The following is a 24,834-nucleotide window of genomic DNA, read 5'->3' as shown; positions in this document are numbered from 1 at the left end:
ACTCTCCACTGCCACCTGATCACAACTGAACTCGCAATTCCCGCAGACGACTCAGTTGCGTTTGGTTTCCACCGTCATGCTATTCGGTAATTCGCACCATATCTATCAAGCCTGCTGGTTCATACTCGTTCAGCTTTCCTCGTGGCGTCCGCGCTGCCGCTCACTTGTGCCCTCGAGTCCATCTGCCGTTCATGTGAAGCGATCAACAATAACATCACGTTCCTCACTCCCAACAACAGCGAACTACCTGGAGGAACCTACATCGCTATAAACTCAACCGGCATTACCCAGCTGGCGGATTATCTTGACAACCATCCAGACGCTTTCATAAAGAACCTACTTCTGTCGGATTCGACATTCGAGGACCTTGCCAACGACTTTGGGTATTTTGACACAAGCTATGACCGGTTGAACCCTCCAGACGAGGCGCGTTGGGAAAAGTACCGAAGGATGCACGCTGCCAACCAAGAACTATCCCAAACGCTAAGACAGCATGCATTAGACCTTGAACAGCGGGTCAAGCGAATCATCGACCGTGTTGCGCCAACCCTCGAATCACTTGTGTTGCTCAACTACCTCAGGCTAGACGAAGGCCAGTTCTATAACTGGGACGACAATCGAACGCGCACAGCCCTCGACCACAACTTTCCTCAGCTTACCCATCTCACAATTCGCGACTATCATTGGGATTTCAAGCCGCTTCCAGGCCAAAGATGGCGGTTCTTTCCTCCCCTCCCATCAGTAACGCATCTGCACATCGTGGCCGACGCTAATGCGTTCTCTGGGAGGTACCCATCGTCGTCAACGCTTCGCAGATTAGTGCCCAACGGCCAACGAATTCGTCTTTCTGGCTATCCGGCGAAGGAGTTCCACCCCAAATTATGGAAAGTCGTCCGTTGGTCGCGACAGATTTTTCAGGCCATTCTGGACTGGTCAGCATACGTCTTTCTGGTAGTTTTATCTGACCCCACGCAGGAATCCCCGCAAAACAATCATAGTCCAGCCCAACTACAGTCCACGTGGTGGGTACTGCGGAAATCCTGGGATACAACATGGCTGCATGCTCGCCCAGCTGGCGTGGAACCCAGCCATTCGTGTCCTCCTCCCACACGAAGAGGACTACAACCATTATGGCGTGTCATATGCTGCCGCACGGCTTTTTTCGCTGCGGAGAGCGCTTGCCGAATTTGAGGGTCGTCTGGTGGACGGCGGAGAAGGTGAATGGGATATACCGTCGCTAGACGAGACGAGTGAACAGAGGAGGTCTTCGCTGAGGTATTGTTCTTGACGGAGAAACTTGAGTTCAACATGTGGGGTTATGATCGGGCTGATCTGGTTATAGTTTTAGGCTACATACATCTCGTATCGTATATCGAACTGAAAATGCAAACTTCTTCGCGACGTTGAAGTCTTATCTAATCAGCAGGATCACAGCCGTGACTGTCACCAAATTCCTGTTTTTCTTCCTTCGACCACCAGTGCTTCCATCGTCTGCCATCCTTTTCGCCGTATATGCGAACTGATATCTATCTCCGGTACTCGTGGCTAATCGTGAAAAAATTGGGACTGGAAGTATGGTGCTTTGGCTTGGGTGTTGAATGACTCTCAGGCTGAAGTCACTGTCCAGTCGTAGTCTGCCAACGTTCTCTGGTTCGACCTCTCTTCCACTCTACATCTTTAAAGTGCTAATAGGAAGAGCAGATGTATTACTGGCCCCACCCACTGGAACTCGAATTGGAACCTGCGATCGAGAGACACATCTGCTCTTTCCGCCGTACTGCCACTACAGACTCTCTTCCTTCCCGACCACCACCTGCGAACATCGGTTACTTCACCGATATGCCTCTGGTCTGGATCAACGTCTTTTGATAGTAGGCCTGCTCATTGGCTCGATGGATATGCTGACTTCGTAACCTTAGTGGCGCTCAAATTCGACTTGGAATCTGCTCCTTTCGCCGTACTGCCATCTCTCTCTTTCTTCACGACCACCACTTGTCCCACATGGTCAGCTTATTATTTCCTCTACTTTTTCGCCTTGCACTGATATACTTCCAGTTTGATTCAACGTCTTCAGCTGTTGCCTCGACACATTCGACTTGATCACTATGCGCCATCAGGCTTTGGAGGTAAAATTGTCCTCCTCCTCCTCTTGCGTCTCTAATAACATCATTAACAAGGTTATGAGAGTTTTGCCGCCGAACGATCTACTCGCAGCTTTTGATCTACAAGACTTTCGTATGCTCGACATGGTGCTTCCCTCATAACCTTTCTATGCGCTCACTCACATTCAGTTTCCAGATCACACCAAACAACGACACGTCCAGCTCGCAGTCCCATCAGTATGGGGCTTCCATATCCTGAGTTGAGGAAATCCTGGTCGGGGGTTCTGCGGGTTCGCATGCAGGTTACTATCTTGGTGATGAGTGCAGGCATGCAACCCTCAGCCAACCTCTGTTCTCGGACTTGTTACTCGATGCTGACTTGAATGACGCTATCGGCTCTGTGGAAGGACCTAACCCGGATGGGTAACGCTGTCGACTGGACGCTTGATGTTGCACTTGCCCTCCGCCCTCAGCACTATCGACACCACACTGTTTTCACTAACGCTCTCGAAGACTTGATGGCAAACAACGCGTCCGGCTCGCAGCCCCGGAAGTATAGGGCTTCCGTATTATGACGAGAGTAATTGCCGGTTCGGGGTTTTGCGGGTTGCCTGGCATGTCGCTGTCTTCGAACCATGACGGGCGCAAGCCACACGCTCTCTCAGCCGACCTCGGGCTCGTTGACTCGATGCTGAATTCAATGATGCGCCTAGCTCTGCGGAAGGACCTAACCCACTTGGGTAATGCTGCTGGTTGGACACTTGGCCGTTGTACTTGAATTCCCACTTGTGTATCGTAATGTATGACTTGTGGTTACAGAGACTTGGCCTATGGCAATAACAAATCAACGCCCATAGCGAGTGTGGTCTTGTTTATACATTTTCCCGTGAGGTTATGGCACAATTTGAAGATTGCTTGAGTTGGAGTATAGACATCAAGCAGCAGACGTTGTTCGCTTCCACCGTCACCTGCTTGCTCGTCTTGATGGATTCATTCTCCTATAGATCCTCTACCTCGTCGTTGATTGGGCCTTCGAACAATCCAGTATAAGCGTCGACCTCGACCTTGAACGCATGTTCTCCTGAAGACGTGGTATTACCCTGCAACGGCTGTTGAATGACAAACAAGAGAGGATGCATTGGAGCTGGGGGGTGGATTCAAGATAAGCATCTGACACTACTTTCATATCGACCGCCTCTTCCTCTCGACGTGTTCTCTCTTCCTCGTCAATCCCCTCATCCTCACTCTCCTTCACTGGCACATCCTGCTTTTCTCTCTGCCGTGCAAGGAGCAGCGCTGCAGCTTGCCGCGTAATCACTACACGCCTACGACACAGTTCAGTCAATCGACATCAAGTTGCCAATAAAAATAATCCGACTGTGAGTTGGGAACAACAATGCCCGCTATAAACTGATGCAGTTTCAGCTGAACTCTCGTCGGAGTCAACTCCTCATCTTCTCATCTATTTCGTTGTCGTGCGAGAAGCAAAAAGACCGCAGCCATAATCGAACGGTTTCGCGTCTTTGGGCTAATCTACAAGAGGTGGCCAGAGTCAGACCATGCGCGCAACCTCGAGCGGATGCGTCGAATTTGTTGAGCAGTGCAAGAACCACCCGGCCATGTCGATGAGACTGACTGAAATTCGGCTTGGAACATGTGATCGAGAAACACATCTGCTCCTTCCACGGTACTGCCACTGCAGCCTCTCTTCCTTCCAGACCACCATCTGCCCCCACACATCCGGTCGGCCACTTCCTTCACCGTCGCCCCATTCTCCGATATTCCTCCGGTCTGGACCAACAACGTCTTTGACTCAGGCTGTTCATTATTTGATGCATTCGACTTAACCACTCTCAGTGGCCCCAGTGGCGCTTTGGAACCTACGATTGTGAAGCACATCTACTCCTTTCGCCGCACTGCCGCTAACCACCACCTGCGGTAATATCCACGATGGCAATTCTGTCTTGAGCTGTCGTACTTCGAAACTTTCACCATCTCTCGACGCTCGATGACCTTCTTGACTCTCAAATGTGATTGTTTGTCTCCACTGTCTTATGATTCGGTATTGAGGCTTCTTTCAAAGGCACCCCACCCAATTGCGACCCTTGGAGCACTGTGCTTTCACAGAGATCCGACATTGCCAGTCAGCGACGACCGGCTTTGCGAGGCGCATGACGTGCTACGTTTTACGATTTTTGCAGTTATTGCGCCTTTCAATTGCCCGTCTCCTCGACTCGCTCACGCTGCACAAACAACGCGTCCAGCCCGCAGTCCTCGGAGTATGCCAACATGGGGCTTCTGTCATCTGATACGAGCACGTCTCTGACTGCTTGGGGGTTTGCGGGTGGCCTGACATGTTGCTGTCTTCGAACCATGACGAGTGCAAGTCGGCCACTCTCAGATAACTTCCGATGCGGTCTGCTCGATGCTGAGGCTGACGACGCTTTGCTGAAGCCGATGATGCTTTTGTGTCAGCGCTGGAGAAGAACTCAACCCACCCAGGTAACGCTGCTGGCTGGACAAGTTTTTGCGTCTGCTGTAGTTATTATTACGCATCAATGAACGAACTTTGCTTGTTTCTGTAATACACCTAGTGAGACTGAGATGTAAATCAAGCAACGTTGTTGGCATGAGCAGCTTGTCGATTCTGGAGGGCGCGGATTCAGAAGTATTCGCCTACTACTTAGTAGTAAGAATAGCGGAAGGCTTCGGCCGCTTCGCTGAGGTATTATTCTTGACGACGAAACTTGAATTTGATTCAGAGCTCAGCATGTGAAATCATGCCGCTGCTACACAGCTCATCTCATATTTACACCGACAATGCAAGCTTCGTTCACGAATCTTGAGTCTTATCTAATCAGCGTCACATTGTCACTAATTTTTTTTCTTCGTTCGACTTCGATTGTCTGCCATCCTTTTCGCCATGCATGCGAACTGCTAGCTACCTCCCGCACTTGTCGCTCGTGGTGAAGAAGGCTAGGACTGGACCATAGTCTTTGGCTCAGAGGCAAACGCCCTTCGAAGTCATTGTCATCGTCAATGCCAACTTGGCCAATGTTCTCTCGTCTGAACTCCCTTCTGCTCTGCGTCTTGAAACTGCTGATAGGAGGAGCAGATCTCTTCTATTGGAACTCGAATTGGAACCTGCGATTGAGAAACCGCTCCTTCCGCTGTACTGCCACTCCAGACTCTCTTCCTTCCTGACCACCACCTGCGAACATCGGTTACTTCCTCTGCTATGGCCTCATTCACCGATATGCCTTTGGTCTGGATTAACGTCTTTTGATAGTAGGTCTGCTCATTGGCTCGATGGATATACTGACTTACTAGCCGTAGTGGCGCTCAAATCCGACCTTGGAATCTGCGGTCATGAATCACATTTGCTCCTCTCGCCGTACTGCCACTACGATCTCTCTTTCTTCACGACCAGCACTTGCCCCACATGGTCAGCTCGTTATTTATTCCTCTACTTTTGCGCTTTCCACTGATCTACTTCCAGTTTGATTCAACATCTTTGATGGTGTGGCCTGTGTCCAGCTTGCAGTCCTTCAAGTATGGGGCTTCCGTATCCTCACAAGAGTAATTACCGGTCGGGGGTCTTGCGAGTTGAATGGCAGGTCACTGTTTTGGTGACGAGTGCTAGCCACAGGCAACTTTCAATCAACCTTGGTCCCGTTGGCTCAATGCTGAACTTGATGACGCCAGCAGCTCTGCGGAAGGACCTAACCCATGAGGGTAATGCTGCTCGCTGGATATTGGGCGTTCAAGCTTCTAGAATGAAGTCTGTACAAGTCAGAGGCGGTATGATGATTTTACTCCAGTTATCAGCGGATGTCCTGTGGAATACTAGTACTAGTCAATGGGTCTATTGGTATTCACGTATGTGAGCTATGGAGATTTGTCCGCGTGTGTAGCACATATGAGTGAGTACAACTGGATTGCATCGCTTGGACCAACGAACACGAAAGTCCAGCTCTTGCGACCAGTATTCAACAGCTTGATGGGTAAGCAGTCCGATTCCGAGTGAATATTGGCGCACTGGTCCAGGCAGTCGAGAATACACCTTGTCAAAGCTAGACATACTGGTCCCCGTCGATGCGTTGAGTTGTCCAGAGGATATAAGTACTCTGAAGGCTGTTTCGTCTTGGTTAAAATGCTTTCGGTTTGCCGACTTCCAGTTGTTTTGCTGATAGGTAATAAATCGAATTCAAGATGCCGTTTTGTACACAGAGCTTGTAAAGGATTGATTGAGGTGATAATGGAGTTGAAGTTCAAGGGAATATGATGACTAATCACCCAACAACTTTTTTCATCATCCATGTCGTCGTCTTCCAAACCCTCTACGCAACGTAAACTGGAAGAGTTCATGACCAAACGAGACAAGTCTCGCAGGGCTAAGAATGTAGTGCCGAACAAAGTACAGGTTGCGGGAATCCTTGAACTACCGTTCGAACTGCTTTCTGAAATCATGCAAGTTGCGCTTCTCCTTACCGTCCCCAGCCGGGACAACAACGTTGGGCGGATGAACTACGTCACCGGGCTTGCTTCAATTTGCTCCCGTTTGCGACAAGTCGCGTTGAAAACACCTCGATTATGGATTTTGGAGTATTTTGATATCTTAGGCTACCCACTCGACGCCAAGACACAACGCTTTCTCGAGCGCTCTCGGCCCTGCACGTTTCGGGTCGTTATCACATCCCCAGACTTTGACGAAGAAGACTCGGACATCGACGAGGAGCCGGGAAATGTCAACCTCTCTGATATGGTGGCTTCTGGCTTTGGAGACACGATGGAGAGATGGGGAGAACTTATTGCTACGATTCACGCCACAAGCGAGCTCGCAGACCTGGCGGCGCTTCCACCGGGCCATTTGACAAACCTGTCCAAACTGGACTTCGAGCTCGTGCTCGTGTGCGAGGAGGCGTGGGTGGGGCCGCCTCTGGAACTTTTTTCAGTCGCCCCCCGCCTGTCAGAGGCCATAATCAGACTGCATAGGCCGAGAAAGCCTGTGTCCGTTCTCCTGCCCCTCCCGTGGTCCCAACTCAAACATCTAACGATCCAAATTGACAACCTCAACAGTATTTTCGAGGCGCTTGTGCCCTGCAAGAACCTGGTTTCGCTCTCGCTGTCCGTCTCACTGACAATTTTTGACCCTCCGTTCACACATTCGAGACTAACTCTGCCAATCCTCGAAAAGCTGGAATTGCATGTGCTTCCGATATTCCAACTGGATCCTTTATATCCTGCGCTTGCGGCACTGAATCTCCCCGCTTTGAAACGCCTCGATATGGACTTTGGCCCCGATTCGGAGCTATGGATGCCTGGACAACCCGGCGAACTCGCTGATGCACTTGAACGCTTTCTCTCCCACCATCATACATCCACATCCTTCGGGGTCGAAAACATCGGTGTCACTGCGCTTCTTCACATCCTCCGTCGCCTGCCGCGCCATATCACGGAATTGACCATCGTTGAGAGTGAGTTCCCCGAGCTCATCAGCGACGAGCTCTTGCAAGCACTGTCCGAAAGCACTCTTGTTCCTTCGCTTGAATCGCTACAATTCGTCGGTGTCACCGGCATATTGAAGGAATCGATGGTCTTGAGGATGATATTGGCTCGATGGCAGGCGGCTGCCAAATTGAAACGGTGCAGAGTCGACTCGCAAGCAGGTCACATATTCACTGATGAATTCTGCGCCAAGATACGAGCCTTGCAGGACGAAGGGTTCAAATGGGAGTACGAGTCCAAAGTGCAGCGTCTAAACTCAGATACCCATTGCCCGTGGTAGACTATATCTTTGTCTCGTTCTGTCACTTCTCGGTACTCAAACTAGTACATAATGCAACGGCTCTGAATTTTCAGGGGAAATGTTTCTATGTGCTTCTGACGAGAGCTTGTTGTGGACTACCACTAGTAACTAACTTTGCCAGAGATAAGATCAAATGCCAGAGTATGTTTCATGAAACGTGGTGATTTCAACTACAAGAATTTAATCCACCAGTGTTTTATGTAGCCAATGCGGCAGCAAGTAGCCGCTCAAAGTCGGGAGTGCCGACGCCGCCTGGTCAATGATTGAGTTTGAAACACAACGCATCAGGGAAGCAGCACGCACTCAAGGGGTCCCAACCTTCTGCTGCATCGAAGCCAGCCTGATAATCAAGTCAACAAAACAAAACGGGAGAGAAAAGTCAATAGCTACCGTCGATGCAGGACATTCCCAGCCCGAGTTGTGGCCAATAAGGATGTCATTGAATATGGAAGGATTTGCGTAAACGAAGGGGTTGAGGAAGCCCAGCACTGGTTTGCCAGCCGCAATCAGCTTATCGTTGACCAGGGAGATCATTGCGGCAACGGTTGGGGCCGAAGCAGAAGTCCCGCTGACGGGGATACGCTGTCCGTTGAATGTGACGAGGTAGTTCCAACCCTGGAGGGAAAGGTCGGGGTAGCCCCGTCCAGCACGGTTGAAGTTAGGGAGCCCATCAGGGACGGTCTTGAGGAAGGCGTCGACAGCGGCAGTCTGATACGACGGCAGCGGGAAGTACTCCGAGAAACCGCCACCAGTGAAGTTGACCGCAATCTCTATTCAACTTATTAAGCCAACCAAATGGAAGAAAAATGAACCACAACAAACCAGGGTTGAAGGAGATGGTCGAGCCAACAGCTGTCACATATGGGCAGGAGGCTGGGAAGACGGAAACGAAAAGCTCGCAGTCCCAGGGGTCATCGTGGTTCCCATTCACACCACCCTATCACATGGATGAGAACGGACGACAACAAAGAGAGCAGACGAACATCTCCAGAAGAAAATAGAAGTGAAACGCCTCGCGCAGATGCGGCAGCATAACCATCGCATATTTTGCTGTGCTCTGTTAGCTTTGGTTGTCAATACCACACGAAACTGACTTGGCCAAGGAGTTTCCAAAACTCGGTTCCTCCCTGCCATAACTGGGACAAGTTATTATCGATATGCAAGGGGGTAGAAGAAATCCTACGAAGTGGTCATGACTGTCGGGGGGAAGGGGGTGCTGGCTAGAAACTCTGCCGTGTGGAGTAGGGAGATGAGGAAATCGTCGCCGCCGACAGTGAGGAATTGTAGGGGGACACCCGTGGCAATCCCTAAATTCACAAGTTATTTCCGACAAACGTGGCCACGACACACGGACCAGCAACATACTCGATATCGAGTTGAGCTTCAATGCCACTCTTGCCAGGTAATTGCGGGTTGGTTCCATGATCGATTGCGAGGCGAAGGAAAGTCTGATTGACGCCCGCTGAATAATCAGGGCGTAGTTCCTTCATAAACGCCTAATGGGATGATTAGAGTTGAAGCCGGGTTTGGATAGGCCTCTAACTTCACCTGCAAGTCGTCTATTTGGGCCCATTGATTCTGATATCCAGTAACAAGAAGCGCATTATTCTCTTGCGTCGCTGGGGTCGCAGGAATGTTGTATAGGGCTTGTAGGCATGCCGGAGTGATAACGTTATCAGGGTTGCGGTCACTGACGTCGCAGTTTTCAGGCGCTGTGGCTGCCCGTTTGGGTAAACCACCAAGTCGAATGGGCTTTCGGGGACCGGGATCAGGAAGGGCGAAAGCCGTGCTGGGATGAACCACGTCGATGTGATTGACAAGCTCTGAGGGAAGCGACATCGAGAGTGTTCGCATTATTGGATCGGGGATGTCTGCGTGCGTAAAGTTGGTGTATTTGGCACCGAAGAGTTTGTTGGCTTTGGCAACGGGCATTGAGACGGTCACCCATTCGCCGAATGGCGAAGTTTCAGTGGTCTTGAGTCCATTTGCAGAAGCGAATGAATTGAAAGCTTTGAGCGTTTCCTCGCTCGGCGCGACGAAGGCTTTAACCTAGATGGAGCTTTTTGAGGGAGAGTAGTTGAAACAAAGGAATCTCACCTCATCTGCGCTGAGCCATTTCCGAAAATCTGGACTCCCGGGCTTGGAGATAGAGGCAAGTTTCTCGTGGAGTCCTGCAATATTGTTCGATGCTAGACCAAAGCGAAGGGAAAGCGGGTGGTCGTCGCCTGCTGGTCCTTTGCTAGTGAACCCGGCAGGAGCGCTTTTACGTTGTTCGAACTGGACAAGATTACCAGCGGAGACAACCAGGACAAGTGAAAGAGTGCCGAGTAAACGAGCGAAGGACATCGAAAGTGGACGCAGTTAGAACAACCGATGTTTAAATTATAGAGAGGTAGGATGGGTGTGTGTGATTGATGGTGTATTTTGGCAACGGGGGGTTTCATTGGCATGCATGGTCAGCGGGAGCGAACCGAGCGGTGGTCGACGCCGTCTTGAGTAAAAATTTGAAAGCAAACAAGGGAATGCCTGAGCTTCCAAGAAACGGATGCTCGACGCCGACTGCGGATGATGGTATACACATGAGGTTCACCTCGAAAATCTCGTTAGTTGTCGGACTTGCAATGGTTGTTGACGTCGGGAGCAACATTGTTGTGCACGTGATGCCGCTGGCCTTGCCTTTCGCCAACCTTTCGCCGATCCCGGGCCTGGGATCGACAAACCTCGTCTTCTCAAATGCGGGTTCCCGGTTATGGATGGCGTTGAACTCATCAAAAGATTTTCTGGTTCGTTAGCAACGCGACCCGATAGAATGCGCAGCAGCAGCTCTTACCGAACTCCATGCCAAACCTTCCTCCGGCCCCGCCAGCGCTCGACGGCCAGAAATCGCCAGGTACCTGATAAGTACTAAGTGTAGCTTTGTTATTGTGCCGATTCACCTTCACCGTTATGGTTCTTCTTTCCGCCTCGTTCTTTGCGGCCCTCGTTGCGATAGCAGTGGCTACACAAGCAGAGCGGTCGGCCTATGTTATTCATGAACGTCGGGACACACCTGCTCGAGGCTTCGTCAAAGTTGGCTTAGCTCCCTCGTCCCATGAGCTCACTCTCCGCATTTCACTCAAGCCCAACAACATTGCCGGCCTCGAGAAGGAACTGTACGCTGTTTCCGATCCAAAAAGCGAGCGTTATGGCAAACATTTGACACTAGACGAGGCATGTCAGTCCTCACTGACTGGCAAATTTTCTGACGCGTCAAATAGGTCGTTAAATACGTCAAACCTACGTCGGAGGCACTTTCCGCTGTGAACTCGTGGCTGGATGTTAACAAAATCACCGCAAAAATTATCTCGCCCGCAGGCGACACCCTCCAGTTCAATGTGCCCGTCTCAAAGGCCAACTCCATCTTGAATGCGGAATTTTCAAGCTTCACGCATTCCGATACCAAGGAGACTGCTATCCGAACGCTGCAGTACTCTCTCCCTGCCGACTTGTCTCCACATGTCGCATATGTCCACCCCACGACCAGCTTCACGAATCCGTTCGTCACACCCAAGATCGAGCCATTTAACATTAATGGCAAGCGTGAAATCGACCCCAGCTGTGCGGACCTCACAACCCTTGAGTGTTTGCTGGAGGAAACGGGCATTCCGAAACGGTCTGCGACACAGAAGAACAATGTTCTGGGGATTTCAGGCTTCTCAAACCAATTTGCCCACCAGAGCGATCTCAAGGCATACTTTCTTCCTTGATGATTCACATACCTTCCTCACGATATGCCACAAGGATTTCCTCGCCAAATATCGTCCTGAGATGTCCTCGTCGGCGAAATTTGACCTACAGTTCGTTGATGGAGGCTCTAACACCCAGCAAGTTCTCCGTTCATGAAAATGCATGCATCTTAATATTCGAATAGGGTCCGCGATTTTGCTGGTGTTGAAGCAGTAGGTCATGTCCTCACACTTCTTTCAACCTTACTCATCCTTTCGTAGAGTCTTGATATGCAATACGCGGTTGGGCTTTCCGGCGGAGTTCCTCTCCGCTTCATTTCAGTTGGTCCACTGAACGACGATAAAGCGAGCAGCTTTTTGGATCAAGTAAATGCGCTGATCGCCGACAACTCCCGGCCGACTGTGCTCTCGACATCCTACGGCTTCAATGAACAAGATTTAACCCTCCCCGTTGCCGAGGGACTTTGTAACGCCTACATGCAACTCGGGGCCTTGGGAACTTCTGTTTTGTTCGTATTAATTGGTTATGTACTACATAATGGCTGCGACTGATGGGACGCTTTCAGGACTTCTTCTGGCGAGCGCGGTGTCGGTGGCAACTCGTGGTTCTGCGATACCTTCCTCCCGACTGCCCCTTCATCATGCCCCTGGGTGACATCAGTTGGCGCTTCCCAGACCATTCTCGAAAACTACACCAAGAACAACTTCTCTGAAGTTGCAGCTTCTTTCTCTGCTGGCGGTCAGTACTGTCCTGATCATGTTGACCGATACGTAACATCTTTGTTCAGGTTTTTCGAACTACTTCAAGGCCCCTGCATACCAGGAGGCGGACGTTAGCTCATATGTTGCCAGCATTAACGGTCAGTACGAGGGTCGATATAACAAGGCTGGACGCGGGTACGTGCGACTTGTGTTTGGTATCTACTGGTTAACATTTTCATAGCATCCCGGACGTCTCTGCCCAAGGGGTTAACTTTGTAACTCTCGTCAGTGAGTCGCGCGTCCTTTGATTATGCACCGCAATCTATTCACCTACATTCAGGTAACGAGTGGAACCTAGCCAGCGGCACGTCTGCTTCGACGCCCGTTTTTGCCGCCGTTGTCGCACACCTGAACGCCGAGCTCATTGCAGCCGGCAAGCGCCCACTCGGTTTCCTCAATCCCTTCCTCTATAGCGCCGCTGGGCGGGCAGCACTCAACGATGTGTCGGCGGGCAACAACCCCGGGTGTGATACAAGGTCAGTCGCCTTGTTTCTTTGCTGCTCTGCTGACTGTCCCGTTTCTCCTCGCAGTGGCTTCAACGCGACTGTTGGCTGGGACCCCGTCACTGGCCTGGGCACGCCGAACTACGTTAAACTGAGAAAAGCGGTCGGCCTTGTATAGGGTGTGCTGTGATCTGATTACTTTACATGTTAAATTCTTAATAACAAAACAAGTCTGCGTCGTTCAGACAGGAAGTCCTGATTTGGCAATCAAGTTTCCTAATCTGGAATTCGGAGATTACCGGCATAACCAAAAGCGAAGATGGGGCTTCTTCTTAGCTCTAGGCAAACCTTTATCCACACTTGTGCCCTGAACACCCCCCGACTGGAAGGGCAAGATACCGTAGAGACGCAAACACGAGGATAATTACGCAAAAAAAAACTTACATCTTGCTCGGGGCCGTTTCTTACTCAGACATTTCGATCGAAGCACAATCCATTGGCTAGATATTATTCCGAACAAAATTTGCCAAGTTGATCAAGCACCCTGAGGAAAAACGAATGCAATCTGAGCGTTCTCAGGCCCGTTCTTCTCCACATTGACCTTCACTCCCATCGTCGGATTGGGCTGGGCGCTCCACGACAGTGCGCGCGGGGACCCGTCGGTTGTGTTAACGCGCACATCCTCGAACACGAAGTTGCCACTTGGGTACTCGCCAGCCTCTCCGACGACGAACTCCTGGTATTTGAACGTCAGTTTTGGCGGTGCCGCCTTCTTCCAGACTGAGGTCATGGTGTAGGGAATGCGGATGTCCAAGTGGTCGAATTCGAACTTGTACGGGTACCAGGGGCCCTCTCCATCAGGCGGACTCGGGCCATCAGGGTCTCTTGCGATGGAAACTGTAAACCGCTCTCCCGGGCGGACGACGGGGTTGCCGTATGCAAGAGTTGGGCTGAGACTGACATCGTAGCCCCCGAGAACAATGGCGGCCGACCAGAACGAGCCGCCATGGAATGCTGTGCCTCCATACTATTGGAGGGCGAACATAAGTGCGCCCAGTTGATAGAAGCAGAAAGACAAACCTGCAGGCCGATTTGCACCAACGGTGGGAGTTCAGAGTCCGGATCCGTGCTGTCGATCCCAATGCCTGCGCCAATGAAGAAAAGTTGGCTGTTGAAGGTCTTGGGCAGGGGAGGGACCGTAAATGAGGCGGTAAATGATTGGATAACGTCTGTTCCGTTTACGACCGCCTGCGCCTCCACCGAGCGAAAGTCCTTGCTGGAGGACTTGGCACGCGAAACGAGTGACTTTTTTGGATCGCGCTTGAAGGCGTGAATTAGCGAGCCGTCTGCTGCGAATACATTCACGTCCTGCCCCGAATGGTGGATCGACGATCCGGATGGTATACGGTAGTCCACCGGCGCAACAGCGAGCGCCACGTGAGCAGTGAAGAGAGTCGCAATAGCACAAGAGAGAAGCATGTCATCTCTGGAAACTGAGAGCATTCGTTTTATGGTCGGACTAAAATGGCCGCTATCAGCAACCTGAGCGAGGTTCGAGCCGTCTAGCACGACATGACGGTGGTCGGAGATTTGCCGCCGTGAGATTTATGGAGTTTTCTTGAGCAAGCTTGCCAGAACAATAGCAAGACGCCGTGGAAAAAACTGCAAAGCTTGGAGGCCCATGTGCACACTTGGCAACACTTTTAGGGAGGTGAAATATGGTGACCATCGTCCATGTTGGGGACTGCGCCGCAGTCGGTCGTCGATCATGCATATGAGAACAGTTTTGCTGATCCGGCACGTAGATTTGATGGTCATATTAAGCAATCCTTCGGCCTGAACGCAAGCATAAGAAAGTTGTCCAATGAATCGAGATTTGTTGGTATACATATCAAGGACAATGCCTTAATGAAGCCCCGCGATATTCCCTCGTTTCATTCCGTGATGGTATTGCCCACTCGCCCTCCCCGCCATCGACCACACGCTCCTCAAACTCCGCAATCGCTCTCTGCAGCGAAAACAGCCGCGAGGCAGCATAGGACGCGCCAAACTGCGTGTAGTCTTCTTCATACGGGAGACGGACACGGATCGCGGGATTTTGCGCGAGCCGCGAAAGCATGCAGTCGTGGTCTATCATGGGGTTGCCGCAGACGCCACCGCGGGGACGGTAGTTGGGCTGGATGATGATTTTGCTTGAATCGTCGGTCGACGCCCTGTGGACCAGTCAGATGGAGCAGTCACAAATGGGGTATAATATGCTCGCCAGTCCATGACGGTCTGCAAAAGCTGTTGCGGCCAGCGAATATAGGTCCATGGTTGGGGCTGGAACTCCTCTGACGGCTGGCCAGACAGACGGATGCGCTCGGCGTTGGGCACCAGACTGCGGAGTGCAGACGATGAAGGGTATGTGTCCGAGAACGAGTAGGCGTTGGCGATAATATGGAGATTTGTGACTGACGGGAGCGGGGGGAGGAATCGCCATTGCTGGCCCGGGAGTGGCTTGAAGTCCCAATGGTAGTCCCGGATGGTGAGATGGGTGAGCTGGGGAAAGTCGTGATCAAGTACAGTGCGTGTTCGGTTGTCGTCCCAGTTGGAAAGCTCCCATTCGTCGCCTCTGATGTAATTGAGCAACACAAGCGACTCGAGAGTTGGCGCAACGCGATCCATAATCCGCCCAACTAGAGTTTGGAGGGCCAGAGTGCGGTTGAAGAGGGTCAGGGAGAGCGCTTCGTTGGCAGCTTCTATCTGCTCCAATTGTGCGTGGTCAGGAGGAGGAGCGTTGGTGTCCAAATAGCCAAAGTCGTTGGCAAGCTCATCGAGCGTCGAATCCGACAAAACTAAGTTCTTGACTAGCGTGTCTGGATAGGCCTCGAGGTGATTTGATAGGTGGGAAATGCCGCTGGAGCTCACAGCAATGTACGTCCCCTCAGGCAATTTGCTGTTGGCGGGTGTGAGGAACGTGATGTTGTTGTTGATCATCGCATCACAGACAGACTTCAGGGCAAGCGTGAAAGGAACGGCATACGCAAGAAGGAAGGCTAAGGGACTGAGAAAGTGCAATTGTAGCAGGAATAAAGCGCCATACCGAGTAGCATGAGGGTAAAAACCAAGGTCTGCAAGCGAGTCAGTCGCAATCAGGTGGCAGTGAAGGGTACGTGTCGATTCTCATGTTACGACCAATCAATCATGTTGTGACTAGTCGCGTCAAGGGTAAACACGACATTTTTCAGTTGAGGGTTCAAGTTGTTATCTAAGTACCTCTATCTGATCAGAACTCACGACTTGTTTGAGCAATGAACTACCTACCAACAAACAAAAAAACTACACAACACACAACGGCGCATACAAAGCTACATACCCAGAAGAACTCGAACCCCTCCAAAAACGATCTAGTAGTGCCAATGTCGTGTAGCAAACGAAGGAACGGTCAGGGTAGTAGTGAGCTTAGAAAAGAGCAGCGAACGCTGCACCAACGACGGCAGCAAAGGCGACAACAGGGACATTGAGTGCGGTGGCTGCGCCAGTTGGGGGTGCCGAGCGAGAGGAAGAGGGCGCTGGCGAGCTGGAAGAGGGTCTGGAGTGAAGATTAGATAAACAAACATTGAAGCTGATGGTATTGCAACTGACAACTGGGAACCACTAGGAGGGGGGGCAGTCGTAGACCCGCTGGGTGGGGGTGCAGTCGATGAAGGGGGTCTCGAGGTTGGTGCGTTTGATGTAGATCCCGGTTGGCTTACGCTTCCCGACTGACTAGTGCTGCCTTGGCTTTGCGAAGCACATGAGCTACTCGCTTGAAATCACTTAGTACCAAGAAAAAAAACGGAGAGTCGAGCATCTTACAGCCCTGGCGGATGGGGAATACGGCAGAAGTTTGAACAAGGCCGGTGCTGTCCCTAATGGTGAAGAGGCAGTTGGTTCCTGCCAAGAAGGTCAACAGGTGCAACAATTATTGAGGCCTACATACCGACGGGCTGGGTAACCTGCCAGGTAATCGACGTGTTGGAGAGTTGACCAAAGTTGACGAGGACGTTCGCGCGGTCGTCGCCATTCACGATGCTGCGAAGAGTGTCAGTTAGCCATGCTTTGCCGAATGAAAACATGTGGATGCCACGCACGACTACGGATAGAGAGAGAGTTCTCAACGGTCAAGCAAAGAGCTGGCAGAGAGCCACATACGACGAAGTACGGGGCTACAGAACGCGAATTCAATATCCTGCTCAACAAAAGTCAGGCAAAACACTCACGAGTTCCTCCACCCCAAGTAATCAGCGTCGGCTCACAGAAAGCTAAGGGTAAGGATTGGATAAGCTCGAAGAAGACGCTCAAGGAAGCCCCAACCTGGCGCTGGGCTATATGGCGGGGATCAGCATTCGGGGTTAAGACGTAATAGAATACCGACGCACGTCGGGGTATTGATGATAAGAGCTTGAGCATTAACAAGGCTGAAGAACGAGGCAGCCACAGCGAGAGTAACAGGAACAAGCATTATTGGGGGTATGAGTCGTTTCGCAGGACGATGAGATTTTCTGGAGACCACGCAGAGAGCGCGTGACAATCCGTGACACAACATATGGCTGATCGTTTCTTGGCTCCGCTTGGCTTCTAAGGCTCTTCTAAGAGTTCAAGCGCATCTTGGCCAGGCGCTGACGTGACATACTTACGAAGGACAGCCAACTTGAACTGATTACGAAAGTTGGGTACAAGGAAGATTTAGATTATCTAGAATTGTCAGGCGAGTGGAACCAGGTAAGTATAGATAACAGAGGCCAACGGTACAGAGCATCTATTCTGGTGTGCATTCGGATCATGGAGACGCCGTTCGAATATTATAAGTTGACTGCAAATTATCAGCATAAGTATTTCCGCGTTGACTTTTGGCGCACCAAAATGACTAAGGCTGAAGGGCACGTCGGGTTGTGAGCTTGACGCCGCGATCTCCTGAAAGACTCGTCGATGTACATGTTGGGATAATAATGTTTTGTAGGAAGGAAAATGAAGCTAGAGCAGGATTAGACGTCACGTTTAACCAGTTATCGATCACAGTTCAAGAAATTTCAAGTTTTCCAAGGGGTTGTGGGCGAAGGAGTAGGTGACAATAGCCCATGGCCACGAGTCGTTGTTCAGGTAAACAGGCGCCTTCGAAGGACCCGAAAACGGGCTTTACACCATACCACAAACCGTTGCCAGTTGCAGGTCCGTGTGAGTCTTTTTGCGCTGAGCAGCCAAGATACTATACAGTCTTTTTCGAGCCTTCAAGTTGATTGTCGCAATTGGATTCCAATGGTAGTTCGCTATTCATGCTGTCGCGTCTGTAGCCTCTATAGTAGTGCGGCTACAGCAAGGTAGAAAAAGGGTATGTAGAGCTTTGAGGTTGCCACAACAGCTGTTCGTGGCGGTAAGCGCCAGAATACGTCCATAACGTCACGTGCACGATACTGTCTTTACTAGCCCCAGTTTCTGCGACAAAATGCAACAGTCTAATGCTATCTAAACTACAGGAAAGCAATGCAAAGTAAGTAGTACATATTACCTACAAGAAAACGTTATTAAAGTACAGTGTCACTTATCACCCCATTTTCTGTCTCTTCGCTGGCTGCGGGTTATTGCTCTTCTCCGGTTCCTTCCGTTTCTTGTTCATCCCTTCCTTCCACTTTTGTAACAGTTGCTCGAACTTATCCTGCAGCTTCACGGCAATTTGACCAACGTCCGACAATTGTCCATTAAACAGGATTGCATTATCGGTCATGAGCTTGACGTCGGCTTCGAACGCCTCAATCGACTCGTATTTGTCACCCACGAGTTTCGCTCGGATTGACTTCAGGTCGCGGGGCTGTTTGATAACGTCGAAGTACGTGGGAATATTCAGAAGGACAGGATCGACTGGTTCACGGAATAGCCAGGATCTACGGCACGTGTGAGCTTACGTACCAAAAAGCAAGATAAAAACACGCACAGATCATCCTTCACCAAAGTCGTCAGAACGCCTTGAAGACCTCGTTTGTCATTGCCCGCAATCTTGCGCTCCATAGCCTTGGGCCACTCGTCTTTGAACAAGTTGTCCAACGCGTCCGCACAATCATAGGGAAATGTGAACTGGGGATTGAACTGTCGACAATTAGAAAACACCAGCTGCACGTCGTCCCGGAATTCCTCCATCGTTTGGTATAGATGTGCATCTAGCTTGGTTGACATTGTCCCAAAATCCATGGGGTGAGCGATCTCGTCCAGATATCTGAAAATTTAAGCTGAAAGAAGCAGAAGATTCGCCACAACTCACGTAGGGCAACCATCTTGTATGGGGTCAACGGGTCTAAGAAAGATCGCACTTGCGGGGTCTTTCATCAGTGCCGTCAACACTGCTTTGCATTTCTTTTCGTCGATAGGAGTCGAACCAACAGTCTTCGGCCGCGGATTGGGTGCTCTAATCTCTCTCTCTTTCCCTTTTGTGGACGGCCGGTGGGAATTGGATGATGCAGGTCGTGATTCTGGAGGGTGACTTGACGGTTTTGGTCCAGTGGTAGGGGCTTTGACTTTGGAGAAGCTCAAAGTAAGCTTCGGAGCACTCGATGTAGAAGCTTCGACTGGTGAGGGTCGCGCTTTCTTTGACGAGACCAAGTCAAGAAGAGCATGGTCAGCGTTGTCCTCCTCTTCAGTCGAAACTTCGGTTTTCTTCCGTTTGCCGTTGGGCTTCCCATTAGCTTTCGTGCTGGGTTTCCCATTGACCACTGCGGTTGAGCGATGTTGAAGCTCTCCTCTTTCACGCTCGATAGCCAAAACTTCTTGGAGGATGTCATGTGATCCATCGTCCTCATAGGGTGGAGGGGGTGGTTCAACAGCCGACTCTTCGACTTTAAGGTCCACAGCAGGCTTCCGCTTTGGTGGCTTAACAGAAGGCTTGTTGCCGTTCGCGGTTGGCTGGGGCGGTTTCAGCTTGAGTATAGGTGCCGATTTGGAGGTCGAAGGTATCGGCTGTGACACAGCGGGAACGGTGACGATCTCAGTTGGAGGTGGAGGTTCCGGCTTAGGTGCCTGGAGTTCTTCCTTCGCCCTTGCGGCATCCAGCGTCTTGTTAATGACTGCCCAATCTAATCAAGGTCATCGGCTGTACAATGCAAAACACAGCAACTCACGCTTCTCAAAGTGCGTTTCCAATGCAAGAGTCGCGTCAAGAGCAAACGAGCCAGGCTTATTGTATAGCTTCGCGTTATTCATCATCAGTATAAAATCGGCTCGGAAAGCAAAACGATCTGCATATTGTCCTTGCTCGAGCTTCTGCGAGATGGTGCCTAAGTCAATAGGTTCTTTGACCACGGAGAAGTAGCTGTAAAGAGACATTTCAGTTGAGAATTCACGCTGAACGAGGAATTCAAACTTTGGTGCACTGTCGCGGACAGGGTCGACAGGTTGTAAGAAGATTTTGGCGTGCTTGTTGCTCTGCAGTTTTTTTAACACCACCCGAGTAGCCTTGAGATCATTCAAAGACATTCCCGACGCCTGAGCCTTGGCTTGAGCGGGCGGCTTTTTTGGTGTCTTTGCCACGCCGTTAGCTTTGGGCGGTACTGGCGGCGGCGGCGGAGCCCTTGGTTTGGGAGGAGCCCGTGCCTTCAATGGAACTGCAGGAACCGCAAATTTCACTTTGGCCTGTACGTCCGCGCTGGGAGCACGTATAGGGGGTTTAGGAATGACTCTAGGAATAGAGGTCGGGGCATGAAGAATGAGTTTGGGTGTTGGTGGAGCCGGGATGACGGGACTGGGGGCAACGGGACCAGCAATCTTCAGCTTGATGGGTAAAACAGGAGATTGCTCTGGAGGCGGAGTTTCGGGCACTGGGTTGGCAGGGATATGCAGTTTGACCGTCGGCGCAACCTCGTCGACGGGCTTAAGGAGTAGGTCTGCGAGTTTGAGCAAACCCCAGCGGACGTCATGGTCAATCTCTGGTGATCTGCGAAGATGAGCGATACATAGAAACAATAAACGTCCAACTTACAATGCCAACGGCATCATAAGCTCCCGAAAAACCTCGTTCTTGCCAACTTCTTTGTCCTTCCGCAAAGCTTTGATCATAGCTTCCATCTCAGTTTTCCTGGACTGATTGTGGTTGGCAGGTGTCGAACCGTCTTCTTCAATCAAAAGCGACTCCGATTCCTTCGAGTTCACCTTCATTTCTCCCATTTGAACAAGGAGGGCGAGGCTCGTGCATGCGCTACGGGCAACATGCCGTCGAATACTTCGCGAAGGGTCGTACGCCATCACGGAAAGTACATATTTCATGATGAGCGGTGTATACCACTTGGTCAAGAAGAGGCCATCGAAGGCAGCGATGCGGACGGGTGTGTAGTTACCCTCACTGTCAAAACGGCTCAATATATAGTCACAAACGAGGGGCAAATTCGTACCGCGTTAATGGGAAGAATTGCAAGGGGGCACTAGGAATGAGGTTGGCAACCATGAGAATCATATAGAACTAGGCACTCTAGTCAGAGTTTATCAAGAAGATAAAAAATTTCCTACCTCCAAAGCTGCAACTGTGACGTTGTTGTGAGTCGAGGGTATGAGCCTGTCCATACTCCGATAACGGTCGACTTCAGATACGATCTGTTGCAAGAGATCGGCATCTTCCTCGTTGTACTCATTGCGAACTTCGGTTGGCAGAAGTTCGCCACGCTCTGGCGAGGCCAGTGAAACGGTCGCGTGGGCAGCTGCAGCAATGATGTTGCAGATATAAAAGCCGTCTGCAAACTAGAGGGAAAAGTAAGGGGTAGAAGCAACAACAGAGTAAGGCATACTGAGTTGGCAGTGTTGTCGTTATAACGAAGCTGATCAATGAGAAACTTTCGGACAATGGAAGGTGATTTGCCGTTGTCGAAACGAACTCGAGATATGGCAACGATGAGACTCTGAGAAGGGTCGTGAAGAGATCTTCCATGCAACGGAAATAACAAACCTTGCGAACGAAATACTCGGAAAAGTCGGAAAAGTCGTTCGGCTTTGGCACGTAAGTATGTGCAAAAAGGTCTTGTTTCGGATCCTCCGGTTCATAACAATATCTTAGAAACAACTTGAAGAGATGAAATAAACCCAGATATTTGAGTTTATGGATGGAACACTAAGCCGTATTAGGCAGCGAGATGACAAAGCAACACATTTCTTACATGAACAAGGGCCAATGCAGCTTCACAGCGGATGCGAAAGTAGTAATTGGTGACAAGGACTGTTTTGGTCAATGTGCTTGAAACAATTGCCGTCGGCTGTTTTGTTAGAGCTCGCAAAGCCTGTCACTTTGGGTCAACAGCAGGAATGAGATGAAAACAGGAAAATACCTCGAGCTGCGCTACAACATCTCGGTCTCGTTGCAGCTGTGAGACCCACATGAAGTCCGGCTGGTCAAAATTGAGGTCCGAAAGCCACTCAAAGTCGGCATCGATGCGAATCCACTCATATGTTGCCCCGTTCATCATGTTCTCGTCCTCTTCCGTCCAGTCCTCTACTTTCCAGTTGTTTCGTTCGCTCTCCTTCTCCCAAATCTCCAGTCCGAACCCCATATCTACCAACCCCATTGCCTCCGCAGCCTCTTGATCTCCCTCTGCTGCTGCCTGGGCAGCGGCTTGTCTCGCAAGATACCGCTTCGTATTCCGCCGAACTCGTTTGTATTTGGTGTTGAACGGCACCTCATACCTCTTGAAGTTCGATTGAATGTCGAGCACGTGCTCGTATGGTGTCCCATCGGCTTCGTGAATCCGCACTGTCATTTGCCCCTCGAAAGTCTGGATAGGCTTATTAAGCGCCATCATGTACTCGTTTCCTTCGTGAAATCGGTATGCCGGACAATCTTGCCTCATCGTTATCTCAACCGCCATCTTCTTGCGATTGAAGCTCGCCGCGAAGAAAAATGTGGGGCAACCGCTGCCGTATATCCACTGGTCCGCGAATGTCCGTAAATCGACACCGCTGACCTTTCGACAAGTCCTCAGAAACACCTGCGTTGATAGTGTTGTCATATCTCCCGTCAACGCTGACAAGAAGATTTTGGGCAGAACTCGTGATAGGCCGAGCGAAGTACCGCTCTTGCCAAGTTTCCGGTCCAGACAATGCAGGACCAAAGGGGCTTTGAGATTCATAAAGGGTAATTCCGAGGCATCTGGGGGCTCCAAGCGCGTCGGTTGGCACAAAGGCGGGACTGTGCCATTGTCTCTTTCAACAACGCGTTGCATGTCCTTCTTGAGCCGAAAACGATATTCGTTATTCCCAAGCAACTTTCGGATATAGAGACCAGTGATGTACAGCGACAAGCCATTCACCAACCAAGTGTCTGACTGAACTTTTGGTTGGATGTTGACACCCATCCACTGGCAAGCCAAAGCGTGCGCCAAAGCGTGTCGAGTTTCCAGAGCCTGCTCGATAGCATCCTCGCTATACAGCAAGTCCACACTGAGAAGCGATAATGTTGAGCTATCGAATCTCTGCATCGGCATCTCATCGACAAAGGCTAGTTTATATGATCCGAAGGGGTAGGATCCAAACTCGGAGGTGAAGAAGCTCATGGCCGAGCGTAGAGTAGATGTTGACGTTGTCATGGGCAATTCGTGGCCAGGAAGGCAGAAGGCATACATCGGAGGTTGCGTCGAGTTGCCTTCCTCGACGAAATGGTCCGAGGGAATCGAGAGCAGATGGAATGGACCAGCAGCGAAGGCGATTTGCTGGACGGAGGTTGGCACCGGTTGGGAAAACAGAAAAATAGTCTTGTGTGAACTGAATGGATGTGCGACCTGTACAAGCTTAATAGCTATTGTGAGGATCATGGAAGGCCACACACCTGTTCAACTAGCTCTCCACTACATACAACCAGGGTTGGGTTTGCGTCGGGAGGAGGATCATCAAAGGCAACATCTTCCAGGTATCTCGGGACCACAAATTCGAATTCCCAGGTGCATTTTTCTCGACCAGTGTCAACACAAGGGACCCAGCATCTGGCAGCGTCGGGAGAAGAAGGAGTGGTGTAAGCATGAGGAACTCGCTTCGGAAAGGATGAGTCACTGTCTGGGACTGGAAGAACAAACTGACGTAGGGATAGGATTCGGTAGGGACTACGAATTGGAAGCCATCAACAGGGTTCCGAAGACTGTAGGCAATATTGATGCAGATGGGGGCAAATTCAGTCGCTGTTTGTGCGGCCTGGGAGGAGGGTCCAGGTGTTGACGGCTCTGGTGTTGCAACTGCTTTTGTTGAACAAAAGAAAGTAAAATATTCATGACCACGCACAGTCATTGACCATTGAGTTCTCAGAGCCCCCAGCCGGCTTGACCAAGACCTCAGCCGGAATCGCTATTGCTAGCTCCCCATCCTCCCCCTCTTGTAGTGCGGTATAAAGTTTACGCTTGAGTTCCGGGTGTCGGTGACAATCGATAGACTCGGGTGGCCCTCCAAGGCTGAGATTCGCTAGTGGGTCGTGGTGTATAAATTCCGCGGGTTGGTTGGCGACAGTGACCGTTTGGATGGCTGTAACACAAACAGACTGGTGAGCGTTAAATGGACGGTTTGGCAAGTCTCGTACTGCACTGGCGCGAGTGGAGATGGACCGTTCTGAGTTCTTTGCTCGTCGGAACAATCGTAATCTCCGTGTAGCCCTGTAGATGGTCCACCATGAGCGCGACCCAAACCAAAGCAACAGCAGCTCAAACTCACCCAAAGGCACCCGGAAAAGTCAATCTCCAGCACTACTTTTTGATGACTAGTAAACACGGAGCCTGGTGTCAGTACTGGGCCTGTTGAAAGGAGAAAATAAGACGTATATGTTGAAGCCACGACGTGTATGTTCGCGCTGGGGGTTGGATTTGGTGTCCATGATAGACAAAGTGGAGCCAGTCCACGTCAGAAGCGTGGCTGGCAGATATTGAAGGGCGTCTGGCAAGCAGAGGACGGTGGAGGTTGCACCCAAGTCAGAGCGATGAACGCTCGACGAAGGAGCTGTCACACGTGTGACCCACAACCTCAGC

The 24,834-nt window shown here is 50.8% G+C and overlaps 6 protein-coding genes across 6 annotated transcripts; 3 read left to right on the top strand and 3 right to left on the bottom strand.

The window, feature by feature from the left end:
• Nucleotides 1-76: 76 nt before the first annotated feature.
• Nucleotides 77-1,288, top strand: MIND_00536400 (uncharacterized protein; the record flags this gene model as incomplete). Its single annotated transcript, XM_037362147.1, has 3 exons — nt 77-86; nt 134-932; nt 976-1,288. 3 exons carry the CDS (start codon nt 77-79, stop codon nt 1,286-1,288), a joined length of 1,122 nt encoding a protein of 373 aa, XP_037222439.1.
• A 5,132-nt stretch (nt 1,289-6,420) lies between these two features.
• MIND_00536300 (F-box domain-containing protein) lies at nt 6,421-7,890 on the top strand (the record flags this gene model as incomplete). The annotated part of the gene is made up of 1 exon (XM_037362146.1): nt 6,421-7,890. One exon carries the CDS (start codon nt 6,421-6,423, stop codon nt 7,888-7,890), a length of 1,470 nt encoding a protein of 489 aa, XP_037222438.1.
• Nucleotides 7,891-8,107: 217 nt separating this feature from the next.
• Nucleotides 8,108-10,257, bottom strand: MIND_00536200 (Family S53 protease-like protein; the record flags this gene model as incomplete). The annotated part of the gene is made up of 10 exons (XM_037362145.1): nt 8,108-8,163; nt 8,215-8,251; nt 8,302-8,681; nt 8,734-8,848; nt 8,895-8,961; nt 9,006-9,047; nt 9,095-9,218; nt 9,266-9,407; nt 9,460-9,960; nt 10,009-10,257. The coding sequence occupies 10 exons, from the start codon at nt 10,255-10,257 to the stop codon at nt 8,108-8,110; spliced, it is 1,713 nt and encodes a 570-aa protein (XP_037222437.1).
• Nucleotides 10,258-10,857: 600 nt separating this feature from the next.
• On the top strand, nt 10,858-13,019 carry MIND_00536100 (Family S53 protease-like protein; the record flags this gene model as incomplete). The annotated part of the gene is made up of 10 exons (XM_037362144.1): nt 10,858-11,121; nt 11,169-11,639; nt 11,692-11,774; nt 11,822-11,849; nt 11,898-12,145; nt 12,203-12,375; nt 12,425-12,533; nt 12,580-12,626; nt 12,679-12,874; nt 12,929-13,019. The coding sequence occupies 10 exons, from the start codon at nt 10,858-10,860 to the stop codon at nt 13,017-13,019; spliced, it is 1,710 nt and encodes a 569-aa protein (XP_037222436.1).
• A 3,266-nt stretch (nt 13,020-16,285) lies between these two features.
• On the bottom strand, nt 16,286-17,411 carry MIND_00536000 (uncharacterized protein; the record flags this gene model as incomplete). Its single annotated transcript, XM_037362143.1, has 7 exons — nt 16,286-16,415; nt 16,469-16,537; nt 16,579-16,624; nt 16,682-16,759; nt 16,806-16,897; nt 17,122-17,190; nt 17,245-17,411. 7 exons carry the CDS (start codon nt 17,409-17,411, stop codon nt 16,286-16,288), a joined length of 651 nt encoding a protein of 216 aa, XP_037222435.1.
• Nucleotides 17,412-18,407: 996 nt separating this feature from the next.
• On the bottom strand, nt 18,408-24,683 carry MIND_00535900 (Transcription initiation factor TFIID subunit 2; the record flags this gene model as incomplete). The annotated part of the gene is made up of 18 exons (XM_037362142.1): nt 18,408-18,744; nt 18,795-19,073; nt 19,119-19,926; nt 19,972-20,162; nt 20,214-20,783; nt 20,829-21,188; nt 21,238-21,305; nt 21,353-21,580; nt 21,628-21,738; nt 21,786-21,947; nt 21,994-22,113; nt 22,162-23,607; nt 23,655-23,855; nt 23,903-24,054; nt 24,101-24,337; nt 24,393-24,465; nt 24,524-24,572; nt 24,631-24,683. 18 exons carry the CDS (start codon nt 24,681-24,683, stop codon nt 18,408-18,410), a joined length of 5,445 nt encoding a protein of 1,814 aa, XP_037222434.1.
• Nucleotides 24,684-24,834: the final 151 nt, after the last annotated feature.

Source organism: Mycena indigotica (genome assembly GCF_014461135.1).
Source record: "Mycena indigotica strain 171206Taipei chromosome Unknown Mind.scaff0004, whole genome shotgun sequence".
In the NCBI taxonomy this organism is placed as follows: Eukaryota; Fungi; Basidiomycota; class Agaricomycetes; order Agaricales; family Mycenaceae; genus Mycena; species Mycena indigotica.
Note: the sequence above shows the minus strand (reverse complement) of the source record. Positions and strands in the feature narration are given on the sequence as shown.